This window comes from Lagenorhynchus albirostris, chromosome 8 (genome assembly GCF_949774975.1).
Source record: "Lagenorhynchus albirostris chromosome 8, mLagAlb1.1, whole genome shotgun sequence".
NCBI classification, from domain to species: Eukaryota; Metazoa; Chordata; class Mammalia; order Artiodactyla; family Delphinidae; genus Lagenorhynchus; species Lagenorhynchus albirostris.
This window is the reverse complement of record NC_083102.1, coordinates 77,961,873-77,988,882: the sequence shown is the minus strand read 5'-3', so window position 1 is coordinate 77,988,882 and position 27,010 is coordinate 77,961,873. Positions and strand designations below refer to the sequence as shown.

General features: G+C 34.8%; 1 protein-coding gene across 1 annotated transcript in view; it reads right to left on the bottom strand.

Annotated features, from left to right (window-relative positions):
- Positions 1-16,552: 16,552 nt before the first annotated feature.
- Positions 16,553-27,010, bottom strand: part of SEMA3D (semaphorin 3D) — a 135,306-nt gene continuing 124,848 nt past the window's right edge. The window contains exons 17-18 of the mRNA XM_060156160.1: positions 23,780-23,919; positions 16,553-17,019 (exon numbers count right to left, since the gene is read on the bottom strand). Coding sequence (XP_060012143.1) covers positions 16,594-17,019; positions 23,780-23,919 — 566 coding nt within the window. The 3' untranslated portion in view covers positions 16,553-16,593. The remainder of the gene's footprint in view (positions 17,020-23,779; positions 23,920-27,010) is intronic.

The following is a 27,010-nucleotide window of genomic DNA, read 5'->3' as shown; positions in this document are numbered from 1 at the left end:
TCAGTAATAGATTTCTTTAGTTTTCTGTACTGATGTAGCTTTTCCTTATTTTTATATTCTGTTGGTAATTTCCATGGGAGCTGGCGGGAAGAGAGAAGAGTAATTGCTTTGTGAGGTAGTCATTTTGCTCTCCTATCTGGAGAAACGTATGTGATTTCTAAAGACTGAAAGAGAAAAGGTGTGTTTTCCATGTGTCATTTTTTTTTACTTGCAAATGGTTGTAGTTGCTGCAAAATTTCATCACCCAAACTTCTCAGGCAAAATGTCCCTTTCCAGATGAGAGAGAAACCGATTGTAGTAAATAGACTTAAGGATGCTCTCAGTTCCCTTAGGGAAGCCTCAGGTGTCCTTCTGCCATGTAGCCCAGCATTGCAGACATACACATAGCTAAGAGATGACCATTTAGCCGACTGACAAACCTGATGACCTGTTCTTAAGGAAGAACTTTATCAATAGAAATTAATCTAATGTTATACTTCAAACTGCCTCCCTCCTCTCACCCAGAAAATTCTAATCACTGATCCTTGATCCCAGTGGAGGCGTAGTGCAGGAATGTAGGCATTTTGGTAATGTGCTCAGAAAAACATGGTTTACGAGTAAAATAGGGAGTCTGCAATTTCTGCATCCATCGGTGCCTGATAAAAGCAATATACCTTAAAATCATTTTTATTTCTGTCATTGCTCACAGATTTGGATACCATTGATAAAGATTGATTTCTTTTTAACTGGCATGTTATTTAAATGCTTCCAGAAATATAATCATGCACTTTGAAAACTGAGAAAAACTTTGGGAGTCATCTGGCTTATAATAAATGGGTCTAAAAATAGCATAAAAAATGTGTTCCATTTTCAACTAACCTCGTTAAACACATGTCCCCCTGAAAGTTAAATTGCAGCCTTTATTTAGAGTCTCGTTTATAAATATACACTGTGAATTTTCAAGACAGGATATAAAAATACAATATTTCCCAAACTTATGTGATCAATCACCCTCTTTCAATTTCATACCAGTTAATATTTTCTGGAAGAATATTTCGGAAAGCACTGTTTGGAAAACTCACATTTATCCACACTTTCTCATTTTTATGAAGGAAACCTGGCAGAGTTCATCTATTAGTGTCAATTCCCAGAATAGCACCCAGGATCATGATTTCCAGACTAATTTCCCACTACATCACACACTTCAAAGATGTATGCATATCAACACGGGATAATCATTGTTGAACACACTTATCTGTATAAAATTATATTGTATCTTTGCTATTTTAGAATATATTAAAGAGTTGTTTCGTTGTCTAATGAACTTCTAATCAAGTAAATAATCCAAAACTGCCAAAGCTGCTGTGTTTTATTCTTTGTTTGTATTTGACTCTCTTGCCAAATACATATACTTTTAGTATAAACCAAATGATAGAGTGATAGGAATCAATAGAAGCTGGATGATTTTGTTTAAATCTTTGATTACAGTCAGCAAAATATAGTCACATAGCTCAAGTTAGCCTATAATATGTTTCTCTTCATTGCCTCAGTTGCAAATTTAATCTGAATCCAATGTTTATATATGTACTGCATAGTCAGAATAAAGCACTGATTGAAGCCCCTTTTATAAATAAGCAGTTATGCTATTAATCAAGTTAAACATTTCAATAATATACAAAATATATTATTTTCTTGGAGGAAAGTATTGGTGGTAAAACTATTATGGGAGCACTTAGCTCAATAAACAAAACTAGGTAGAATTGTAACTGTTAAAGATTGAGTCAGGGGAAAAAATAATAGAGTTTTTATGCAAAGGTCTTTTGGAACTTTCCTCTGAGGTCTTTTAAACTGTGTGGTACATTGAATCATAAGTGTAATTTTACCAAACTGGAGATAACTCAGAAAGTAAAATATACCTAAAAATCTGATTATTGCCTTTAGTAAGAATTATTATTTTTAAACCAAGATAAAATTTGGATTAATTTAACCATGTTGTGCAATAATTGCATTGTTATAGTGCTTTCACAAGAATGCATTCATGACTATTTATTACAAAAAAAAAGAATTTTTGATTTTAGTATCACAAACATTTATTCTAGAAAAAAATGATCAAATTCTAGTGAATAGTTGGCTGTTCATAAAAGAAACCTATTTACTTTTCTTGCTTGTGATTCACAAGCATGGATTTCTGGGTCCTCAAAAAACCTGATAACATTCAGTATAAAGAAACAGAAGCTTTCTTCCATCTTTCCCTGTGTATGTTACTCCTTAGCCTGTTTCTCCTTTTTATATTGTCAAGATCTTTCTTTCTTCAAGTTCTCACCTAAGTCCCACCTAAGTACAACATAAAACTAGCTCTAGCCTTTACATATTCCTCTACTCTGGAATCAGTCTTTGGTTATTCAGCCCTGTGAAGAGCCCAGCAGTGAGGTCACTACACACTGATTAGAAAATGGCCAAAATGTGGAACACTGACACCAAATGCTGGTAAAGATGTGAAGCAGCAGGAAATCTCATTCATTGCTGGTGGGAATACAAAATGGTGCAGACACTTTGGCAATTTCTTACAAAACTAAACATACTTTTACTGTAGGATCCAGCAATTACACTCCTTGGTATTCATGCGAAGGAGTTTAAAACTTAGGTCCACACAAAAACGTGCACACAGATATTTGTAGCAGCTTTATTCATGATTGCTAAAATGTAGAAGCAACCAGGATGTCCTTCAGTAGGTGAATGGATAAATAAACTATAATATAATGCATCCAGGCAGTGGAATATTATTCAGCACTAAAAGAAATGACTTATGAAGCCATGAGAAAACATGGAGGAACCTTAAATGCATATTACTAAGTGAAAGAAAACCAGTCTGAGAAGGGTAAATACCGTATGATTCCAACTATACAACATTCTGGAAACAGCAAAACTCTGACTCCAATAAAATGATCAACAGTTGCCAGTTGTGGGGAGGAGAAGAGAACAGGCAGAACACAGAATGTTTGGGCAGTGAAAATATTCTGTATAATACAGTAATATCTATGTCATTATATATTTGCCCAAACTCATAGAATGTGCAGCCCCAGGTGTAAACTCTAAGGTACACTATGGACTTTGGGTGATTATAATGTGTTGATATATTAAATAGCTTCATCCTTGGTGGAACATGTGCCATTCCAGTGAGTGATGTTAATAACGGGGGAGGCTGTGCGTGTGGGGGTGGGGCAGGACGTATACGCGAAATCTCTATACCTTCCTTTCAATCTTACTATAAACCTAAATCTTCTCTAAAAAATAAGAGACTTATGCAATAGAATTCAAAGATCAAATTAATTCAGCAGGAATTCACTATTAATCATCAGCGTCAGAGTTGGTAGAGAGATCAAATAAGAAAAAAAATAATAAGTGTATGTTGGAATTGTCACCTCCTAGATGACTGGTTATCTTAGCAAAACTCAGTGATTTGAGGATATGAGGAAAGAGAAGAAATATATGCAGTAATGGTAGCAACATCATCTTGAACCATGACTGTAAAAGAAAGGAGAGTTGAAGAGATGCAACCAGAGAGTATAGCCAAGGAATGCAACCAGAGAGTATAGCCAAGTAATGTTGAAAATAGAAAAAAATAATTGATGCAATAAATTCTTGGTGAAGACATAAGTAGATGAGGTCAAGAGCATAAGTGGACAGGTGAGCTTCAAATTCTAAGATACAGTTTTAAATGGGTAAGAATACGTACAGGTGTAATATAGATAAGGGGAAGTTGAAGAAATTTGCAACTGATGGAGTCTCTTTGAGAAATAAAAAATAAGATATATTTATTTAACAACTCCATATCACACTGTCAAAGAGACTGTCAGCTGCACCTGGAAATGAGTAGAAACTTGACTACAGCTTAAGTTCTTTTGCAGGAAAAAAAAAAAAAAAAAATCTGTGGTAGGGAAGTTTCTAGGGATGTTTCAATTGGTTTTCCTAGAAAAGCTGAGTCTTAATCTAACAGTGATGAAGGAGGGAAATGAGGGTCTCCGTCTTCTACGTGGCTGTAGCCCCGTCCTTCCTTCGTTCTTCAACACAATCACCCCAGCCCTGTTCCCTGGATGTAAGAAATACCATCATTTAATTTACATATTGTCTTTCATCCCTGGGATCCTTCCAGCTGAGGATTATTTTTTTTCCCCTGGAGTTGAAGTCTTTGCTCACTATAACTCCACTATAGTTCATGTAATTCTCCCTATCTTGCATCTAAAACCCCAGATTCTGATGTTTATATCACTTCCAAATCAATCTCAGAACTTGAGGGCCACCTTATGAGCCTCTTTTAGGCCTTACACTTGGCTTCTCATCCAGGTTTTATTCCCTGTTAATTTTCTGCTACTATTTGTCTCACCATTTCCATATTCCTTTTTTATCTTATCCCAATGCCCTTCTTCTGGTCACTAGCCTTCACTTTGCTTCTTTTAATTCTTGTTGTATCCGAATCTCATAACATCTGTTAGATGTGCGCATGTTGTATGTGTATATAAATGGGTGTAATGTGCAACTGAACATATACTTGATACCTACTACTCAGTACATGTCTTTATGTCTACTTAAGAAGGGCGTGTATTAAGTCAAAGAAGTATGTGGTTGAACATGTGTGACTGGCTAACCTGTGGACAGATAGCCAGGAAGGATATTGTAGAGTTTTACTTGGCTGGAAAAGACTATGGAAATCATATGGGAGATGATTTCAGAAAGGGGAAGAGATAAGCCTTTGTTAACCTCCTAGCATACTAAGATCCTCTTAGAAAAACATTGACTTTTTTGAGCACTTTTTGCTTTCTATTCCCTGGCCAGATTCATTTCTTACCTCACATATCTTCAGAGCAAAAAAAGTCAGAATGATGAGCAAAAATTTCACACACACACACACACACACACACACACACACACACACACACACACACACACACACACACACACACACACACACACACACACACACACACACACACACACACACACACACACACACACACACACACACACACACACACACACCCCAAATCTGAAGAGCTTAGATTCTGCTTCTGAAGAGATTATTGTTCTGATGAAATATGCCTAATCCCAATGCTTTAGGGATATCTCCAGTTCGAAAGTGAGGTCCAAGGGGGAAATAAAGATACAGTTTAATAAACCTGTGTTGCTTCACTCTCTCTGTTAATACTGGATGATTATGTAATACATATTAATTCACAGTGTGTTCACATAATAAACCCTCTTTAAATTAAAAAAAAATTGACAGGGGACAGTTTGAAATAAAAAATAAAATATTGGTGGAAAATTGCCAGGCCTCCACCCACCAGAAACTTACAATTTAGAACATTATTAATCACCTCTCCCTTATCTTTTATTTTTTTCTGTATTTTGTTCCCAGTCACTCAAAGTCTTAGGACCGGGTGTTCTCTCTAGCTCATTGTTTTTATAAATACCCATTTTAGTAATTGCCTGCAACTTTCTTTTGGAATCCACTCCACCCTTCTGTGTGCGATCATTTGGGCGTAACCAGTCCCTGCACCTTGGTTAGCACAGAATATATACAAATGCTGTTCTGCAGAAAAGCACAGCTTGCTCCTACTGATAGTGTTACCTGACATATGTCCCGATTACAAACTTGGCTCCCTGGAGAAAAGCAATCTGTGCCAAAAGGAAACATGGAATGAAGTCCTCTGAGCTTCCAGAGGAGGTTTTCTGTCTAATATGCCTCCTAAAATGGAACCATAATTCACTTAAGTTCTACAGACACCATCACCCTACTTCTAAGCAGAAGAGCGGTAACTTTTGACCAACAGACCCTCGCAGAGGTAACAAAGAGCCTTATTTGATACTCACCCTAGAAACCACAGTTGATCTTAGCTGAAAGGGTAATGTTAAAATACAAAGTAACTAAATGTTTATAAAAAGTCTTGAATTTTGCAAGTACGAATAAATAACCATAATGCTACTAACTGAATTTATGAACATATATTTTAACCTGTGCCTCAACTACTACCCAGTTAATTCAGTGCCATTTCCTAACTCTGTGATGGCATTTTCCAAATCTATGGGAATATATTAATTCAGAGAATGAGAAGGATGGACATCATCTCAGAAGAAAAAGAGCAACTTCAGTTAATAAGAATTCATATGTTGCAACATGGAAAATTAGTATGACTATACAATTTTTGTCACCTAAATTATCCTACATATAATTTCTTCACTCTAATAATGTAATACAGATGTTCACAGAGCAGAGTTTAAGGGTTGGGCTTGAGTGTCATTGCTTCCTTGCTTTTATCAATTTGCAGATGTAAGGCAACACAGAATGATGCAGACCCAACCCCTTTAGCTTTAAACCCTATCTCTGCCCCTTGCGGGGCCTTGGGCAAGTTATTTCACTTCTCTGTGCCTTAAATTTCCTTATCTGTAAAATCTAGATGAAAATAGTCCTAGTTCAGGCGAGGTTGCGGGAAACAAATAAATCAATATTTCTAAAGACCATAGAACTGGCACCAACTATGCCTATATTAGTATGTATAAAGTAAATATCATTGGAACATGTATTTAATCTCTGGAATATTGAGTTTTTTTGTTAATAAATATAAATTAAAATAGTATTTACTTTACTAGATAAGAGAATTTAATGCCGATTTCATTACATAAATATTAGTTTTTATAATTATTAGCTGTTAATAAATAGAAACAAAATTAACTCTCCATATAGCAGTAATGAGAACATTTATTATAGACACTTTCAATTTAGAAATGGGCCGAGAGACAACACAGTTACTGTTAACACCTTGGAATTTAGGATCAGACAGACTGGATGGAAATTTTTGTTCCGCCACTTAGCAGCTTTGTAATACCTGTAATGACATCAGGTCACAGTTTTATTCTCTGCCAGTCTCAGCTTCTTCTTTTGAAAAATGTGGATAATAATCCCTCCGTCTAAGTGTTGTTGTGACCATTAACTGCGTCCATGTGTGTAAAGTAGCTGGCACCTGCATTCAATAATTGGTGGGTGTTAGCAACTTTCGTGTTTATTGGGTTCCACGGTTTGAAACTCAAATCACAGTTTCCCCGAGAAACTGTATTTCAGATTGTGGCCAGTATCTTGGAAAAGTCTAGGTAAAAATATTTCACTCGAAGATTAACTAAAAGAAAAGCAATATTCCAATGAGAACATAGCCATCTGAAGTACCCCCTGAGGAAATCTGGACGATGGCTACCTTCACAGGAGGGAACCCTCTTCTTACAGTCACATTCATGGTGGGATGTTTTTGTCCATGAAGTGGTAGATCTTCCATGGACCAGTAATTAAGTAACTGTCCTCTCCTGTTGGTCTGCCCAAATGCAACACTCTTTCTCTCCCTTGGTAACCTCAGCTACAGAGGTCTGAGTAGATTACAGCCCACAGTTCATCACACATTGTTATCATCGGATCATGCAAATCCTTTTTCTTTGCTTATTTGCTTGTTTATTTTATTCCCATATCTAGGCTAGCCCATTATATTTGCAGGGCTGGGGCAAGAGTATAAATGGAGGCCTCAGGCCCATGACTCTCTCTGCTTCCTGAACTTCAAGGGGCCTCAAGCAGATGCATGTGAATACCCCAGGGTACACATGTGTATTCCAGCGTCCTCCACTACCCCACTTCCTGGGCTTGGGGATGCCACACTGACAAAGACTTTCCTTGACCAAACCTTCGGCTTCTTTAAGGCCTCTTCTCAACTAATTTGATCTTGGACCTCAGTGTCCGTCTTTGTTGGGCCTCCATCACCCAGTTTTAGCAAGAATCTTGTCAAGTCAGTTTAGGCAGAGACTCTCCTTACCACTGATGTTTTTGTCTTAGTATTTTCCATCCACTGACCCCAACTCTGTTTCTTAGCTATAAATCCCCACTTGTTTATGTTGACTTGGAATGGAGCCCCATTCTTTTTTTTTTTTAATATTTATGGAGGTTGTCCTTAAGCCATATACTCCAATTAATTCACCGTTACTGATTCCTTATATTTATCAAAATCTTTATTTCCTACCAGTAATACAAGAATTGAGTGCACTTTTATTTCCCTTTGGTCCCCATCATCCTTGCACCATAATATTGACATTGAGAAGCATGAATCAAACCTTATCCAATTTGCCATCTTTTCATGAGATGCAACAAACCACTTCATATTAGTCACTCCCTTGGTGAGATAAAGTGGAAAACAAAGGAGAGTTCCTAAACGTGTTTGGTGTGGAGTTCCTACTGAGATTCCCCAGATATACATCTGCATCTTATAAATTTCGGACAACTCTCCATATACTCAAAAAGAATTATCATTTTTTGTTAATTAAATTTGTTCACTAGAAATGTAAAACACTGCTATATAAATGCATTTATGAGTAGCTTTAATGAATATTAAGGGTCCAAAAGAAAGGATTGTTGTTTGTTATATAATAACAAAGAAAGCAGGTAGTTCTAAGCTTTGCCAATGGTTAGGAATGCTTGTTTTCCAGGAGCAGGACCTTGAAAAGCTGATTTCTGCTCTAGTTACATATAGCATCCTGAGTTTAAATAAAAACGTAAACTCTCATATGTCAGCATTTCCCTTTTTAAAATATATGATGCATCTTAAGTAATACATCTTAATAGTTCTAAGTCAGTGAGAGAAATTAACTTTTGCTATTTGATTGATAAAATGTGTAAATGTAACCAATATGCCTAATTCAACTGCATTTTTGAGACAACATAAACAGGGTTGAAAATGGATAAACAGGGTTATAACTTTGGTTTACTCTCATTTAGCACTGGACTTTAAAGGTCTAGTAGAATGTTTTTCCAAGAAGATTCCATTTAAGAGTTATGTGCTCTTTAATGTAAATTGAACAGGGAAATGCTATGGCACAAATAAAATAATTTAAAATATTATTAACCAAAGAATATCTATTAGAGAAATCTATATTCTTGACTGTGCTATGAATTTAAATGTTCAAAGTTTTCTTCAAAGACCTTTTCAAAGTCCTTGTGTTTCAACAAACCAACCCTTACAAATGATATGGACCTTCTTTCTACCAGTTTAAACCTTGTAGATTATGGCACTGAGACCACCTGAATCAAAGGAAAACAAAAACCAACACCAGTTTGTAATCGTTTTGTTTAAAACAGATGAACGTTCAAAATGAAAATAGACCTTCATCAATTTACCAATTTGATTTAAAAAGCAAAACATGGGGTAGGAATTTTAGAAAATGCTTCCATTTGGGGGAATTTTTCTTACTAGTTCCTTAAGTAATGAATCATAACAGTTCTGAGGAAAACTCGTCGTTTTACAGCACAGATTTAACTGGTTTTTAGTTGCCAGAGACTGCACTAGATATTAAGAATAGAGATTTTGTCTTCCAGAAATTTAGTTTCTGGTGGAAGATAAATTTTTAAGTTGTTTGGTACCTTAGAGACATCTCATTGAGGTACAGAGAAATGAATGATAACCCACATCAGGAGACACACTAATTTAGGCTAAAATGACCACCCGACTTGCTTGTATTCACTGAATCCCCTACTGTGTTACTTCTGTCATTTATACCAGTGACCACACAATAATTCCAGCTTTCATTTCTCCTGAGCATCACACCCGTATATCAAACTGTCTACCAGACACTCCTCAAATCATCCCAAACTCACATCCCAGACTCCCCAGATCATCCCAAAGAAACTATGATCTTCCCACCCTAACCTCCTTTTTTCCCCACTATAATTCCTGTTTTGTTTTTTTTTTAAATTGTCATCCATCCATTTGCAAAACATAGAAATTAAGGGGTCATTTTTCACTTTATGTTTATTTCTCAAATGCAGATTTGATGAAAATCTCATTATATCATGTCTCTGATTAAAAATACCAAAATGTCTCCCCCTGTCTGCAGGATTAAATCTCTATCTCGTCTGAATCATAAAGTTCCTAACAATCAGACCCTTGACTTCTTGGCCAGCTTTCTATGATTTCCACACCTGAGTAAGATATGGTTATTCTCACACTTAACTTTGCCTGTGGGCACTGAAACCTAAGACTACCTCCAAATGTCTATAAAGACTAACTGTAACAACACAAATTACCACAGGAGATTTTAAGTTTTTATTTGTTTTTCGATAGTAAAAATGACCTGTAGGAAAGGGCTGCAATTATAACACAATTCGATAATTGGAGATAATTACCTGATAGTAATTTGTTTCAATATATTAAAAGCTTAGAGGGATATGGCCCATTAAACAACCCCTTTCCTGACTCTAAATGATAACTTCCTATCTGGTAAATTGGTTTCATTTTCTTCTTATCCAAGTTTATGTACTTTAAATGAATATTCTCTGAATAGGCCCCCTTCTACTCATACAATGTGTATTTAAATGTTACTAGCCCCTCATTAACAGGACCCAATAAAATTGAGAATTAGCAAACTGCAAAATCGTTGGGCTAAATTTTGACCCATCTCTACACATGAGCAAAACATCCACAGTAAACGAAAAATGAGGATTATATTTATATAAAATCTTTCCAATAGAAAATAATGGTTCATGAGATCATTTAAAGACATTTTGCAAGATATAAATATGTCTCGTCCCTCTTCAGCTTACCTAAAGAGCATAAGTTGGCTTATCAATTTGATATGTAAGCCAGAAAGAAGAAGCTGTCTATTTGAAATATCAATCTTGAACACTGTTCAATCCAAGAAAGGTCAACTCAGCTGTTTGGAGCCCTTTGGCATGTTAAGCACATAGTTCCATATCCTAGATGCCTTAGGCATTTCCATAACAATAAGGCGTTGCTTTGAAAAATCGGCATTATTCCAGGGTCCGTGAGGCCAAACAAGGTCCTAGCTGTCACATTTTTAAAATAATCAGGGTGTCCAAGAAAGTCCATAATGTAAGAGTCAGGGGAACTGGAAAGTTGCATCTGTTATGATGGCTGCATATCTAATATTTCTATATGTTATTCTTTTCTCTCTTTCCCTGTCTTTTTCTTTCTCTTTTTAGATTTTACTGCTAACTTGTTCTTTTATTGAGATGTAGAGCGTTCATCTGCTTTTTTATTATGAAATATTTTAAGCACACAGAATTATGTTGAGAGTAATATATTTAAATTATAATCCAACGCCCAACTTTGTGAAATATTAACACTTAAATATACTAGTTCCTACAAATATATGTAATATAATATTGAGTTTAGATTTTAAAATATGTATATTGAAACAGTCATAGCTCCCTGTGTCCTCATTCTCTTATTTCTTAGAGAAAAACATATTCTGAATATGGAGCTTAACTTTTCCAGAAATTTTTTTATATGTTTACTGCTTACATATGAATGTATGTATCCATAAGCAGTATCATTTGCTTCTTTCAACTTGATATACCTAGTATAATTCCTTTTGCTTTCCTGTACTCTCTGATTCTATTCCTTTAACATTGTTTCTGAGGTTTTTCTATGTTGATGAATGTAGCTCTTTTTTTTTTCCCATTTTAAACTTCTGTATCCATTTAGTGAGTATACTTCAATTTATCCGTTCTCCTTTTGTAGAATATATAGATTGTTCTCTTTTTTCTATTATAATTAATCTTACAATAAATGTTTTTAAAAATGTCTGTTACTGCACATGTGGAGAGGGTTCTCAAGGGTATATACTTAATTGCAAAAAGCTGGTTCTTGGAGTATGTGCATTTTACACTTCATTGGATATTGCCAAATCCCTGTCCAAGATGTGTTTGTACCAGTATATACACGAATGAAAAGTATATGAGCTTCTGAAACAAACAATAAAGTTATTCGCAGCTTCATCTTCCTAGGCAAGAGTTTCCTGGACTAGCAAATCATGTTAAAGAGGATAAGTTGTGTGGTTATAGATGCTTTTGATTCTCAAATGCTAAACTTTTGTTTCTTTTGTCTTGAGAATCACTCGTGTGACATTCTATATTCAAACAAATACAACTGGAATGTTTTCAATTATTAATCTTCTGTTGTATTTTATTTATAGTAACAGCTTGGACATGATCCACCTAAGAGTGCCCTATATACATTTTTTTCTTTTAAAGATGTTATGTGTATATACTACTATAAATTCTTATGTTCGAAGCTTGTCAGAGCCCTCAGAAAACGTGACATTTCTCTATACAACATCCCTACAATTTATTTCATTACAAGGTTGGAGGGGATATCATAATATCTCTTTGTAAACACAAAATATCCTTTATGTGTGTACCAAATTAACAAGAAATATAATTTTCTCTAAAAGAAATTCAAGAAAGGTCTTTATAAAGCAAAAACAAAAACCTCAGCCTCTGCCTTTAAAAAAGTATACTCATACAGTACTAAACACATCGATGAGTAGTTTTAAATTTCACTTATAGAATGGTAGTTGGAAACCTTAAAAGTAGTTACTTGGAGTAGTAATATTAATTCAGTCTACCAAAGTCTAAATTTAAATCACAGTAAAGCTTAACTGTAATACTTGTATTAATTGGGGAGAGAAACTTATTCTTTTATTTCATAAGGGAAATTACTGCATACTTACAGTGCAAACTATATCCACTAAAAATTGTCAGGAAATATTCTCCTTGGTATTTGATTTAGTGCGAGTCTATGTATAAAATCTGGTTACCATGTTTAGGGTTTGAAAACAAGATTGCACACAAACCAACGTTCTGTTAATAACCATAGAACACTAATGTTTGTATTTTATTATAATACAACCAAAATATACATTTAACAACTTTCCATTATTTTAGATTACAAGACTACATTTCTTTTAAAATAGCAAAACTACAAATTCAAAATAGATTGCTAACCACTTACAATTATTAAGAATTAAATTACACAATTAAGTGACAGATTTTTGCCCTTCACCCCCAAATCACCTATATCAAACTTACCATAAATACTTTATAGGACAAAATATTTAAATGAGAGGTATAAGTCATGTGCATGTTCCTGTCTTTGCACTGTCAATGTGTACAATGTTGGAATTTTAGATCTCATTTTTTAATCTCACATGCAAATTAAATTATTTAAATACTGTGGTCATCTACTGTGAGAAAAAAATATTTCTTTCTATAAAAACATTTCAAATATCTCTTTTTACTAAACTATCCATTCCCAATAAGGCTAATGAGTTCCAACATGTTGTCCAAGACAAATTCTAAAGGGAAGCTATTTCCGTTTTGATTTCCACTTTCATTTATGATATATATGAAATATCATATTTAAATTTAAAATATCAGTGTTTAATTAATGCTCTGGTCCAATTTAGTATTTCGTAGACATCTGGATGCTACCAAACCGTCCTTGAAAATTTAATTTTCAGTGTAATGTGGAAAAACAGGCACCGACAACTGTAAACTTATTTTTTAGTTGAGTCTACACAATTCAGCAGAAACAAAAATTAATAGCATGTAAAGAACCGAAACATAGACCAAAGGAAAAATTCAAGAGTAAGACCATTTTGCAGGCAGCATGTTGTAAATAAGCATTATTTAGTCAGCGGATGGATGAGGTATGGTGTGAATTATAATTTTTTCACTACTGTTGTGGCTTTTGCAAATTTCTAAATTTCTCTGTGACTGTTTTCCATTTCTTAAATAATTTGGTTGGTTTTCAAAAATGTTTATTCAATAATGTGAATGTAGTGTTTTGAGCTCTTTGGGGAAGAAACAGTTTATATATAAATTAATTATTTAGACTATCCCTTTCTAAACAAACTCTTAAAATTCCCAATAAATTGAATGTAAATGAATGCAGACAGTCAGGATTCCATTTAGCAGCAGAAATAGCTGGCGTGAAATGCAGATGAGAATATGCAAGTCAGAGCCACCATACGTATTCAAAACAGGGGAAAAAATATAAACCAAAAATAAACAGAGACGTTTTAAGACCTCTCCATAAAGAGCTGATTTCTTAGCAAATGTATTTGAAACTATTAACTATAATTTCATTTTTCATTATTTCAAAGAAAATTTGGTAAAAACTTTCAGTGGTGAGGAAGTATATATTGTATCTCATCTCTAGATTTAATATATTCACACTGTTCTTCTAAGTGTTCGAGGTAATTAAAAGATTAAAAAATTAAACATAGTAGCTTAGATGTCTTCTGTCTTTATAAATACACATAAATCCTTGCCCATATGGTTTATTTATTATGACTTTTTATTTTACTAACAATATTTCAAATATATTTTAATTATCATAAATTAATAGTTTTAGATCCAAAGCAGCCTGTAAATTTAAATGTCCCCCCCAATTTTTTCTGAATAACTAAGATTAGAAGGAATTAATTAAAAAATGGCTTGGACATTCATATTTTGATGAAAACCAAATTTATTTTCACAAGTCAATCCTAACATTTGAGCTTCATGAAATTTTCCCAAAGCCATCCATAATTTGATCACTACTGTCTGATATACAAATATTTGGAAATCTTTTAAAAAACATGCTCCTACTTTGAGCTTTGAGCTTACTATGAGTTCCTGGAACATTTTGAGCCCGCAAATCAAGTTACAAACACTCTTGTTAGCAGTCTGATCTTGCTACAACTATTCTTATGAATTACTTTTTAATAGAGTGATTTGTTTTGGTTCACTTAAAAAAAAACAACTATCTTCCTTAAGTTTTCCTTACAGTAAAACATCTACACATATTTATGAGTATCATATCAAAAGGCGACTTAACCTCATAGATCAGTGTGACTACTTTGAGTAGGTAAACAATGCAAACACAATGAATGTAAGATAGAACGTTTTGAGCGTAAAGCCAGTCACAGACGTGATACTGAACTCTGTAATAAGTTGCCCTATAATCACAGGGTTCTCACAGGCTTTTATTTTCAAGACACGTAGAATGCATGAGAAACGAGCTATGTCTGCTATTTAGTTTTCTGAAAAGCTGCCTTCCATGTGAGGAAGTGACTAATTTTTCATTTCACACCAAAAACGGCATGAAAAGGCAAAACAGAAGAAGGCTAAGGGTTTTTTGTGTTATACGAAGGAAAGGTGAGTCCTTCTTAAACAGGCAGGAAACATTCCATACATATTCAGAGGAAAGGACACATTGGAAGCATTTGCAAGTGCTAACAAAATGTGAAAAAATGTTTATGTTAATGTTGTGAGTTTGTTTTCTTTACATGCAGTAGGCTTATTTATTATTAAATTACTAAAACAATGCTACTTGAATTACAGCATATAATCTCAGAAATGCAAAAAGATTGTGTGAAGAAAAGATGTCAAAGAGTTAATTTAACCCTTTCCGTTGTCAAAATTTTTGCATTTGTTCTGTTATTCAACAAATATATAGTATTACCACTCCCCACCACTGTTGTCTACCTAATTCTATCTCTCTATATATGTATATATTGTTTTTTCCTATTCACTCAAATAAAATCTAATAATCCAATATGTGGGAGAGCATAAGGCAGTAAATAGAAATAATTTATAGAGCATGATGCATTTTTAGAAAAAAAGAGGAAGTACATACTGAAATCCCATTGGTTGTAAATAAATTTGTATTCATTTTTCCCATGATCCTTTAGAAAATTTACTTTTCCTCAGACTTTTGCTAGCAGTTTGTTATAATCTAGAGGTTTTTTTCTTTTTAAACAGATGGATTACAAATTGGCAGCTACTTATATTCCAGTGAGTAAAGCTACAGTACATTTCACGCACTGTATTTGTGATTGTTCTTCCTTTTTATGGGGATGTGAGTTTTCCCCAAAGCCAGAATTTATGGCTGTCTTTCTTTCTTTCTCTTAACAAATCCCAGCTGTGTGCTTTCCCGTTAGGATGCAGTATACATCATGATGTTTCCCTTATTTTATTAAAATGCTTTCCCATATCCTATTAAAATATTTATTAAGCATTCTGTCCCTGTAAAGCTCAGCATATATTCTAAAGACACATAACTGAGCACCACCTTCTCTCTGTGAACCTGTTATCCTGACAAGTCATAAGGAATCCTGGGAGGAACATTTATGCTCTTCAGTAAATCAATGCTCCAGGACACTAAATGTAACCCCTGGAGTCTGAAAGGAGTAATGCACCTCTCCAAATTCCTAAACCATGCACCAAGAGTGAATGGCTCACTGGGAAAGTTCCTGTTGATAATGTGAGCTGTATCTTATGTCTTCCCTCCAATCCTACCACCAGGTAGCCAGTTCTAGAGTGGAATGATGTATCTGTTCATAAGAACATATAGCACAATTGCATGGTCAACTCCGTGCTTAAAGGCCACGCAAGGGAAATAAAGCACCTTATTACAATGTCAAATTTGACACTTTCTTAGCTCATTTATGTAACATAATAAATTCAAAAACTCAGAGTGTAAAACATTTACAAATGTAAAGCCCCTCTTTTGAGATAATTCTGATACTTTGCAGGTATAAGTTTAGTTCTTGGAAAATTGGTTCAGATGAATGGTTTGCCCTTGCTAATGCCATATCCACCAGATACAGTCTTATTCAGATTACTGTTCTTGTGCTTTAGCAAAACTCCATGGAAAGCTCTTATGAGTTAACGTAAGGATGAATAAAACAGAAGACAGTATTTTTGCAGGTGAAGACTTCTTTTTCTTTAAATTAAATAGAAAACTATGTAGCCACAGCTCTAGGAAGCTCTTCTAGGTCTCTGTGATGTCTTCGATTTCGTTTCTTCTTCATTTCCTGCATGTGCTTCCACTTTGGGCCGCCCTTGTTTCGCTGTCTCCGCTTCTCCCTGTGCCACATCTGTTCGCAGTACTGGTCGAGGCTGAAGTTTGGGCTGCTAAGGATTTGGATATAGTCTTTGTATCTCAACCGTGACTCAGCCAACAGATCCTTGACCCGCCCCTCCTCATGCTCTGCCCTCTGGGTATTTTCCATCTGTTCATTCTCAATGACATTCAAAGTCAGCTTCACTATGGTGTGGATAAAAGTGTGCTCCTGTGCTTTGCAGTAATACATCCCAGAGTCCTTCTTCTGCAAACTTCGAATCAGTAGCCCGTATTCTGTTTTGATGATCCTTTCATCGGGTTTCAACTGCAGAATTGGAAAAATGTAGGCAATAAATGAGAAACAGAGAGGGCTATGAGCAAAGGCAAAGAGGCTACATAGTTTTACTTAGATGAACCTAAAAGATACAATCCCTGTCTCTCTGTCATTAAGCATAGTATTGTCAGCCATAGTCAAAGAGAGTGACTAAACTCTCTTTCAACTAAAGTAACAGCCCCCAAAGATGTATGGTTGCATCTTATTACATGTAACTGAGCCTTTGGAGTATAGTTAGGTTTTCTTCCAGTCTACAGATAGGAATAAAAAGCTGTGAAAGTTAATGAAGTAAACCTGGAAACTATCAACTGACCATCTTTACAAAGATTTCAGACACTAATTGGTGTACTAAGAGCACCAATTTGTTTCTGAATTTCAGAGCTAGAATGTGACTCTGACAGTCATTGTGCAGAAAAAGAGCTTTAGTGCACACTACTACCTGTAATGTAGAAGAGAGCAGTTATTCCAAAAGGAATTTAATGTTTGCTAGATATTGCCAAATAAATGATCTGAGTAGCTTATGGAAACTGTAAGTGGTGACTTGTTAAAAGTCAAGTGGAAAGGCATGGAGGATACAGCCTTTTGGATGTCAGGGCTGTACTGAATAGGACCATATAGTCAGAAGTTTAGCAACATTTAAAGCTGAATTTCTCTTTTTACTGTGGATTGAATTTTGATACTTTATGTCTGTATGATACTTTAGACTATGTCATTTGTGGAAATATTTGCCATACCTCAGTATACTATAACATGGTAATGTGATTTCAAGTGTGAGAAAGCTCAATGAACAAAAAGAACCTCCACTGAAATGTGACGCTCTTTGCCCTTTGAAGCAGTAGTACTGAAAGACAATTCAAACATTTAAGCTTGCCTGGCCTCCAATCTGGTGTGAATAGAGAACCTATCTTCAATAAACTACAGGCATGTTTACCGACACAAGAGCCCTGTTTAATGTGGAGTATTGTTGAGCGGCTCAGCATTAAGTAGAATAACAACAAAGAAGTCTGGAAGATTTCCCAGTTTACACATCTGCCCCTGTATTGTAGACTTAGAGTTGATGGAAATCAAGGAGGCATAAAGACGGCTAAATTAAATTTATTCACAGTGGGTGGACTATACTTTGCATCTTTATGTGAAAAATATGTAGGAAAAATCCCTCCAATTCTGGAAATATGAGAAAAGGCAAAGAAACATCTCTGGCTACCAGCCCAGTTAACTAACAAGTATATGGCCAACCACCTTCTATGCCAGAGAAGTGCAGCTGGCGGGGTACCACACAAGGCCAAAGGCAGGTCACAGCTCAGATCCCTGGTTAATGAGGCTGAATGGTCTCCAGCCCTGCCCTTGTGCTACAACGAATCCACACCATCAGGGGTTGGTTTGTTTCCCTTACTTTGCCCATTTGGTGAATTGGTGTGTAGTAGATTTTTTTTTTCTAATGGATTTATCTAAAGGCCCACATATTTTTAAATGCTACTGTAATACAAAATAATGTTGAAGTAACTTACATTCTCAGAAACTATAGGAATCTGATGCCAAAAATAAAAGGGAATTTGAATTGGTAGAGCTCTAAAGGATCAGTCTTAAACAATCATATCAATCTCAAATGTAACACATACTACATATCTTCCTTTAAATAATTTTATTGTAGGAATTATTGTTTTTTCATTTAAATATATCTTAGAACGTGAAATTGAAACTCTGACTCCACAGCCCACGTTCTGGTCCCTATCTGCTCTGCTTCCTATGACTACTCATTTATCTTCCCCAATTGGTGTCCCATTTATCAAGTTGGTGACACAGCGTACGGTGTATTTGGGGTGTTAAAAGTAAAGCTCTCTGAAGGTTGAGTGTGAAGTATTATTAGCAGCATCATAGACTGCTGCCATATTGCTGGAGAGGTGACGTTCTGAAGCCTTTACTTCTGTAGTTCTTTAACGGAAAATGGCCTGTGGTTACCAGCATGATGACCAAAGTGCGTGACTTCCGTTCCGTTTCATCTCTGGATGTTCTTTCCTAGCTGGTATTCTTACTAATGTTTAAACTGCGTTTAATGTGGCTTTTAGAGACTGTCACAGCTCTGAGTCACTAGTTTTTATTGTTCTTTTTAAGCTTCTGACAGGAAGGAATGATGACTTTGTGACTTCACACATACGATGCAACACTTCATCATTATTTTTGCTATTCTCTTTTTGTGTCCCATTTATGTTATTTTACTCTGAAGTCTGGCCCCCTTCTCTCCTTTCCAGTCTACTTCTGTCCCTAACAGGACTCAGGGTTTCATAAACACCTGACATTTCATTACTCCATCGTGGTCCTTCACCTTTCCTTTCTTTGATGGAATGCTTACTTTTTCTTTTCGTTTTTGACCTACAGATAAAAAGTTTGCTTTAATGAATTTCTTTCTGGATTTATTAGATCAGAAAGTCTATTAGATCATTTAAGTGATTTTTTTCTCTTCCTAAAATTTCAAAACTATGCCTTTCGTGAAATGGTATCTCTAATAAAACACATTTTGAATTGATGTATTTTCATAGGATTTTCGCAGTCTAGAGATAGAAATCTGTGACCCAGAAATTAAGTGGTTGATTAACATTTGCCTACTTTACATTCCCATTCTCTGTAGTGCTTTCATTCCATGCTGGAATAGGATGCATTATGCAGACTGCATCTCGACAGTGAAATGTCAGCACAGTCAATTTAGAAAATTCAGCTCCTCTACAAAGAGATAATGTAAGCTCTGACCAGTGATTTAAACTCATGGAATTTTCTTCACTCTAGAAGTGATAAGTAAAAATTGCTCAGCCTTACATATCAAAACCATGCTTGAACCGGGGTCAACTATCCATTTGCTTAATGTGAGCAAGGATAATATATTTGGCATTATTCAATGTAGATCTTCAGTGAAGGGCAATTCATTTTTAGTGAAAAGAGAAACATGGTAAGAGACAAAGGACAGTTAGGTACTAAACAGCAGGTAAAGGTCAGTGACTTCCTTCTCTGATAATAGCAGCCTAATGGTAATTCCTTTGCATATAATTCACCTGTCAGGTCTTTCATAGCGAAAGCACTGCACGTGTCTTGGAAGTGACTAGGGATTCAAGAATATCTCCCTTCTCCAACAAACATAGGAGACGACTTATTTAAAAATAGTGCCGAGGCAACTGGCTCATTATTTAAAGAAAAAAAAATCGAATGAATACATAACTCCCTCCTAGATTAACTAATATCTTTAATTAAATGTAAATATAAAATGTAAACTGTAATTGTAAAAATAAAATCATAAAATGACTAGAAAATATATATTTGCTGTTTCATTGGGGAAGGAATTTCTAAGCACAAGTGAGAAATGTAGATATAAATAAATAGATTTGTCTATATAAAACATAAAACGTGTGTGTTAGGGACACACAAAAATTTTTAGAGATAGAAAACAATAAAAAGTTACATATAATACGCATAACATTAAAATGACAATATCTATAATATAAAGGGGTTTGTTAAAATAATTTTTAAATGAATATATCAACATAAACCAAGCAAATGATACGTAAGGCAATTTACCAATATGGTGATTTTGATGAGAAATTAGCAATATGCAGTTGTTTATCCAAAGCTGTAAGATAATTAAAGTCTTTAACTCACTTATTTTACATTTAAGAATTTGTCCTAAGAAAATAGACGAGTAGAGAAAGATTTAGCTAAAGGAAAGTTGATTGCTTTTTTAAGAGGTTATGTGAACTTAATAAAACATGGAACATCTGTGGATGACTGTGTCATCAGGATGGCAGGGATGTGGGACAGGAAACATGGTATTAAAATTGAATGGCAGGGGAAAATGCTTATAGTGTAATGGTAAGTAGGAAAAAAATAAAAGGTGGAATAGACATCAGAATAGTATTTGTGCTTATCTACACTTAGTGGTCTCATAGTTGTTTATTTTCAAAACCATTTATATTGCTTTTATAATAAAAGCAACAAAAATAAAACGAAGACCTACAGATAGAAAAATACAAATATTTGAAGATGTTTTTAAAATGTTTTAAAAATCCACAGAAAAAATACTATCACAAATGGTATAAGGTACTGCCTCTTTTATTTATTCAGATCTCAGAAGTTCAACAGAAGCTTGGGGACCGATTAACTTGCTAGTTACAGCACAAACATCATCAATTTCAAGAACAGCTTTATAAGAAAGTCAGTGAATAACTGACTCATGACCTCCCCAACAGCACCCAACTGTGAAACAACTCAGTAAGGAAATGTTCTCCTCCTGGCAGAGAATAACCTGGTGACAGCCTCTGTGCCACAGGAGATCCTGGGCCTTCCCTCAGGCTTTTTTTTTTTTTTTTCCTTTTTTGAGTGGAGGAAAGATTTCAAACTGTGAACTTCTTGGTAAAGAGCAGAGGGTATCCTGCTGGGAAAAATGCTTCAAATCTAGTCTGGATTTTGCCCCTTTCCTCAGTTCAGGAAGCAGTACTGCATATCCTGGACAATGTATAACTATTTACAAAGGTAGATGAAAATACCAGTTGAAACATTACAGCTAAAATATTTTAAAGTATAAATCAATAAATACACTATTTCTGCTCCATTGAAATTTATGGAGCATGCTACCACCATGACTGTCTGATATACTTAAAACATACATTAAAGTAATGTATAGCATTTTCAGGAAACATGAAAGATGTGAGTGCAAACATGCATAGGCAAACGTACATCTCTATAACTGGGAGAGTACCCCAAGCAGAGTTCCACGTTTTTTAAAAGTCAGATTAAATTTGTCATGGAGAAAAAAAAAATCATTAAAAAATTATATTTAAGTGAAATTATCAAACTTTATTAACTATAAAATTAAAAATAGTCATTTGGGATATTCAAAAGTAAAATACTGCAATATATCTAAAAGAAAATCTGCATGTTACAAAAATTCAGATAATGTCCTTGCAATATTTCATGGATAAATAATAAATGCTTTATATCTTGAAATTAAATCACCTCTGTGTCAGGTAAAACTTCAATATGTATTGGTAAACAGTGAGACTCTTAAAATAAATATTTAGTATAAATATGGATATGCCATATTCTTAGAACTTATGGATGTTAGGAACAATGAAGAATCAAGTTTTACCAGAGAAATCTGAAATAAAGAAGGAAGTTATTCCCTTAGTATTAAGTATGTGAAGGGTCAATATTTTGATAGAGAAATTATTCTCAGATGAAGAGAATGATAATTTCTAAATGTAACAGTGGAACATATCTTTACATTAATCACTTACGATAAAATTTGGTTCTTTGACTCCAAGGTTTCTCAGCCTTAGCACAACTGACATTTGGGTGAGATGGATGGTTATCTGTTGTGAGGTATTGTGCATTGCAGGATGGTAGCATCATCCTTGACCTCGACCCACTAGATGCCAGTAGCATCCTCCGTCCACCCAGTCGTGACAACCAAAAATGTCTCCAGGTATCGCTAAATGTGAATACCTTGGGAGCAAAACTACCTGAGGTTGAGAACCACTATTACACAGTAATGTTTGACCGATTACATATACTATTTAAATGTTTATAGACTTCACAAGGAGGCCGATATTTTAGAGAACATCTGGTCCACCTGCTTATATGGCAGAGAAACTGAGTGCTAGAGAAGTCACCACCTGCTTACGAACCCTCAGCAGTCAGGGTGAACACATCATCAGTGCTCTTTCGTATTTCACACATCCTCCCAGTAGAGAGTGCCTGCAATTTTATATGCATACTTTACACTTGTGAGTAATCCTCTGCCTTGAAATACACATTCTTGTATATGTTTTCTCATTTAATTTTGACAGTAACTTTTGCATTGATTTTATTTACCTTAGAAAATTCCAGCCCACAGTCCTCAGTAATATTACCGAAGAATCATTACTCAACGCATCTAATTCTGAGCCTGTGTTCGCTCCATTACCATTACAGTGTCCTTAGTTTAATATTGGGGCTTTTAGAAATCTAGATTGAGTATCACTGGTTTCTCATAGGCATTAGAATAGAAATATAAAAATTCTGTCATTTAACCTTTGTTACATGACATTTGAATAATACAGGATTTCTCAGACTACCCAAACTCATCTCATTAAATTCAGTAACATATATAACCTACATATCTCACAAAATCTTTGTGATATGTTTTAATCACATGTATGTGTTAGAAAAAAACAAACAAAAAAGTCAAAAGATGAGTAGAGCATCCATATTACTTTTCCCTCTGTTGATTTAATTTTAATACACTAGAGTGGAAAGGTACAGATGTCCAGATACTTATCCAACTTGCTCCTATGATATGATAAGATAGATATTTCCATTTCTGTACAAACTTGACATGTTTTATGATCTAAACTGAACACAATGAGAGAGAGAATTTAGTCATTGTGCTTTTGTGGGGGGAAAGTCTTGTTCTTGATCAGGGAATTATTCTAAAATATAGACCATCAATGAAAAATAAAAAGTAGAAGAAGAATCCTGTATTTTTTAAATTCAATTTGCTTTTAAATGTATTTATTAACACATTTGCATTAAATTGACCTATTCATATCTCAAAGGCATTGTTACCTTGGGTGCTAGAGAGTATAAAATTTTATTTTCCTTGTTATCATGTAGTGATAAGAGCTCCACTTGGCACTAAAAGTTGAACATCTCCTCTCACAACCTAAACTTGATTTAAGTTTTACACTGTTTCCCTCAAGGTGAGCATTCTTTGATGACTATAACTTACCTCCTCTCGATATTCATCTCCTGACCGCTGGATATACCACTTAATAGATGCTTGTTGGGATTTAGGTATACATTCCAGAAAGGTTGAATTAAATTCAATGCCAAAAATCACCTTTTCATCAGCAGCTTCATGACTAATGCCTGGAAAGCAAACATGGAATAGGAGATTAACCTTGACACGATTTTAAAAGCAATGGGAAAATAGACTGATTTAGAACAGATGCCAGGGAGGAAAGATTCATACACATTATTAAAGAGAAAGGAAATTCATGTTATAATGTTGTAACCTGAGAGTAGAATACTATCTAATAGATTGATTTTTAAAACTCTATCCCTGCACTGCAATTTTTACTCTTTCATCAATATATTGACTTTTTGCAATTTCTTTTTTTAAATAAGAATTCACAAGATCTAACTTTAAACACTGAGCCTCTCTGAGCTGAACTGAATAAACTTCAACATCTTTTAATGCTTTAATGCCTTTTAATTTATATAAAATATAACTAATTCTTCAGATATTTCTGAAGAGCAATTTATCTTACCTCTAAAGAGAAATTCTATTATGATTTGGTCCACAGAGCTGACCATACAACATATAAGCATGTGTTATGACCATATGACATTTTGATCTCAGAAAAGTCAGTGCAGTGCTCTATACTTAATGAAACTCTATGATGATGCTAATAAGTTAGATGCTCTAATACTCAGAATCAGGACCTTATCTGTATTATCTACCAAAAAATGTTCTCTTTTATTCAAAGAGGGATATTATAGCCCAACATGCATTTGCTATAAGATAGTTAATGGGAGGCTAAAGGATCAGTGTCTCAGACACCTTATTCTCATAAATCAACTGCACCATCTGAAATACATTCCTTCCAGAGTAGCCAAAGGCTGTGTCCCATGTGTGATCTAAGATCTGTAGCTCAGATTTGATCAAATAAAAAATGACAGCTTCTCAGCCTGGCCCAAACATGCACTTTTTCATCGTATATTCACATGTCTCAATTCTGCAGATGGGCCTACTTAGCATTTTAGGCATAAACCAGAGTAAGGCTTAAGGGGCCTAAGTGAATCCTAAACCTAAGCACGCAGAATTATCAGCAAATGGCATGAATGCACATGCATCCAACAGTTAGGCTTCTTTTCAAGAAACTTCTTTTGAACTTATGTGTGTCTTACCAGCAGTGATTAAGTCAAACATGCTGACCCCATTATGAATTAACCTTACCTAACCTTCAAAATGTGTGGATTCCACTTGAAATCTGTAATCTATCCACTCTCTTCTGGCAGTTTAACAGATTATAGCCACGATTTTCACAGCTAATAACTTCCTAATGCACAGGAAGATCACCAGTGCCGATCACGGAAGAGAAAGACACGCATCACTTCATAGTAACAGATACCATTTTCCTGAGCAAAGGGAGTTCATGAACAAAGCAGGGAGGATGCAGGCTGATTGTTTAGGTGATGGGGCAAGGGTTCGGGAGAAACTCAATTAGACAGATTCAACCAAAGAATTGGTCAATTCAGTGAAAGATAAATTAGTGAAATCAACTGGAAAAGTGAAATAGTGAGCTGATTATAAGAAATCCATTTTCAAATCAGTAGAAACAGTGACCCTTTGAAACAAAGTTCATCCCTACATCAGTTTGACTGGAAATTAATTTATTGTTTCTTCCAATAATGTTTGTTTTATCTGTGAGTTTAAAATTTTCTATTTTTAAATTTAAACCTATATGTATGTATGTATATATATACACACACACATATATACATACATACTATATATAATGTCTGTTACTATCCATTTTTAAAAGTGCAAAAGTTGTATACAATAATGTTTTTAAATAGCAGAATATCTTCTCATTAAGTATAAAATAATTTTAAAGATAATATTTTAATCTTCCAGATTGCAGGCAAAAATTTTTTTTCATAGAGAAATACCTGGAATATTTCTTTAGAATACACATATGACATGTCACTGAAGTCACTGTAGCAAGATTATATGTGTTTAACATTGTTAAACACAGTTCATCTACATGAATTACTGATTTGATATCATTAATAATCATGCAGTATCACAGTATATAACAATTAATGAACAAAGGAAGGAAGGAAGAAACAAAACAGCTATTTGCCAGTTATTCAAGACTTGACCGACTCAATGCAACACATATTTATGGTGGGTTATAAGCAAGTCATCTCCTTTCTTCTTTACCAGAAACAAGTGTTCAAATGTGACCTTTCTCTCCCCTAAGATCGAAAACGCTTAGTTTGTAAATACCCTCATAATCTCTACTTTAATTCTCACAATTGATTCTCTGTCTCTGGCTTCTCCTATTCCAATCAGTCACCAAACAGGTATAAATTACTTTTATTTTTAAAAACAATTTTTCTTAGTAATATGAAATAGCTCCTTAGCACCTATAGAGTGAACTCTAGACAATAACAAAGGGATCATCACAAACTTAACAAAACCTATGTGAATTCTTTCTGATTTTAATAATTGTTTCTTCATCTACTTAGTAAAATTTGATTGTTTCCTTAAGGCACAGCTCAAGTGCTCTCCATCTGGGTATCCTTCCTTTTACCTATGCATTATGCAAAGATTCTTTCATGCCTACCATACTGGCATTGCTTTCAGTGCAGGAAATATACGGATGACTATGACAGGCAAATTCACCACCTTTATATTCCAGTGACAGAGACAAAATAATCAAGTGAATGAATAAATAAAGAATATAGTATCTGGCTGTGTTACGCATTACAAGTAAAAATAAAGTAGATTAGGGAATAATTAGAGTTAGAAGGGTATTTCAGGTAGGTTAGTCAGGAAGGGTGTCTCTGAGAAATTAACATTTCAATCCCGGGATTAAATGATGTGAGAATGGAGCCACGTGGACACCTGAAGTGAAGAGTTCTTCAGGTACAGAGGAAACAAATGCAAACAGGGCTGAGGCAGGAACCAGACTGGTGCTTTTGAAAAAGAGAGAGCCTGTGAGCAAGCTGTGCCACAGTGATGCGAGGGTCAGACAAGGTGTTAGGAAGCAGATCAGGTAGAATCTCGCAGTAAAGGCTGTGGAGTGTTTCCTAATTGCTCTAAGATGCTAGTGAAAGATTCTGAGTAAGGGAGTGACAAGATCTGATTAAAGCGTGGTTTTTTTTGGCTGCGTTGGGTCTTCATTACTGCGCACGGGCTTTCTCTAGTTGTGGCGAGCAGGGGCTACTC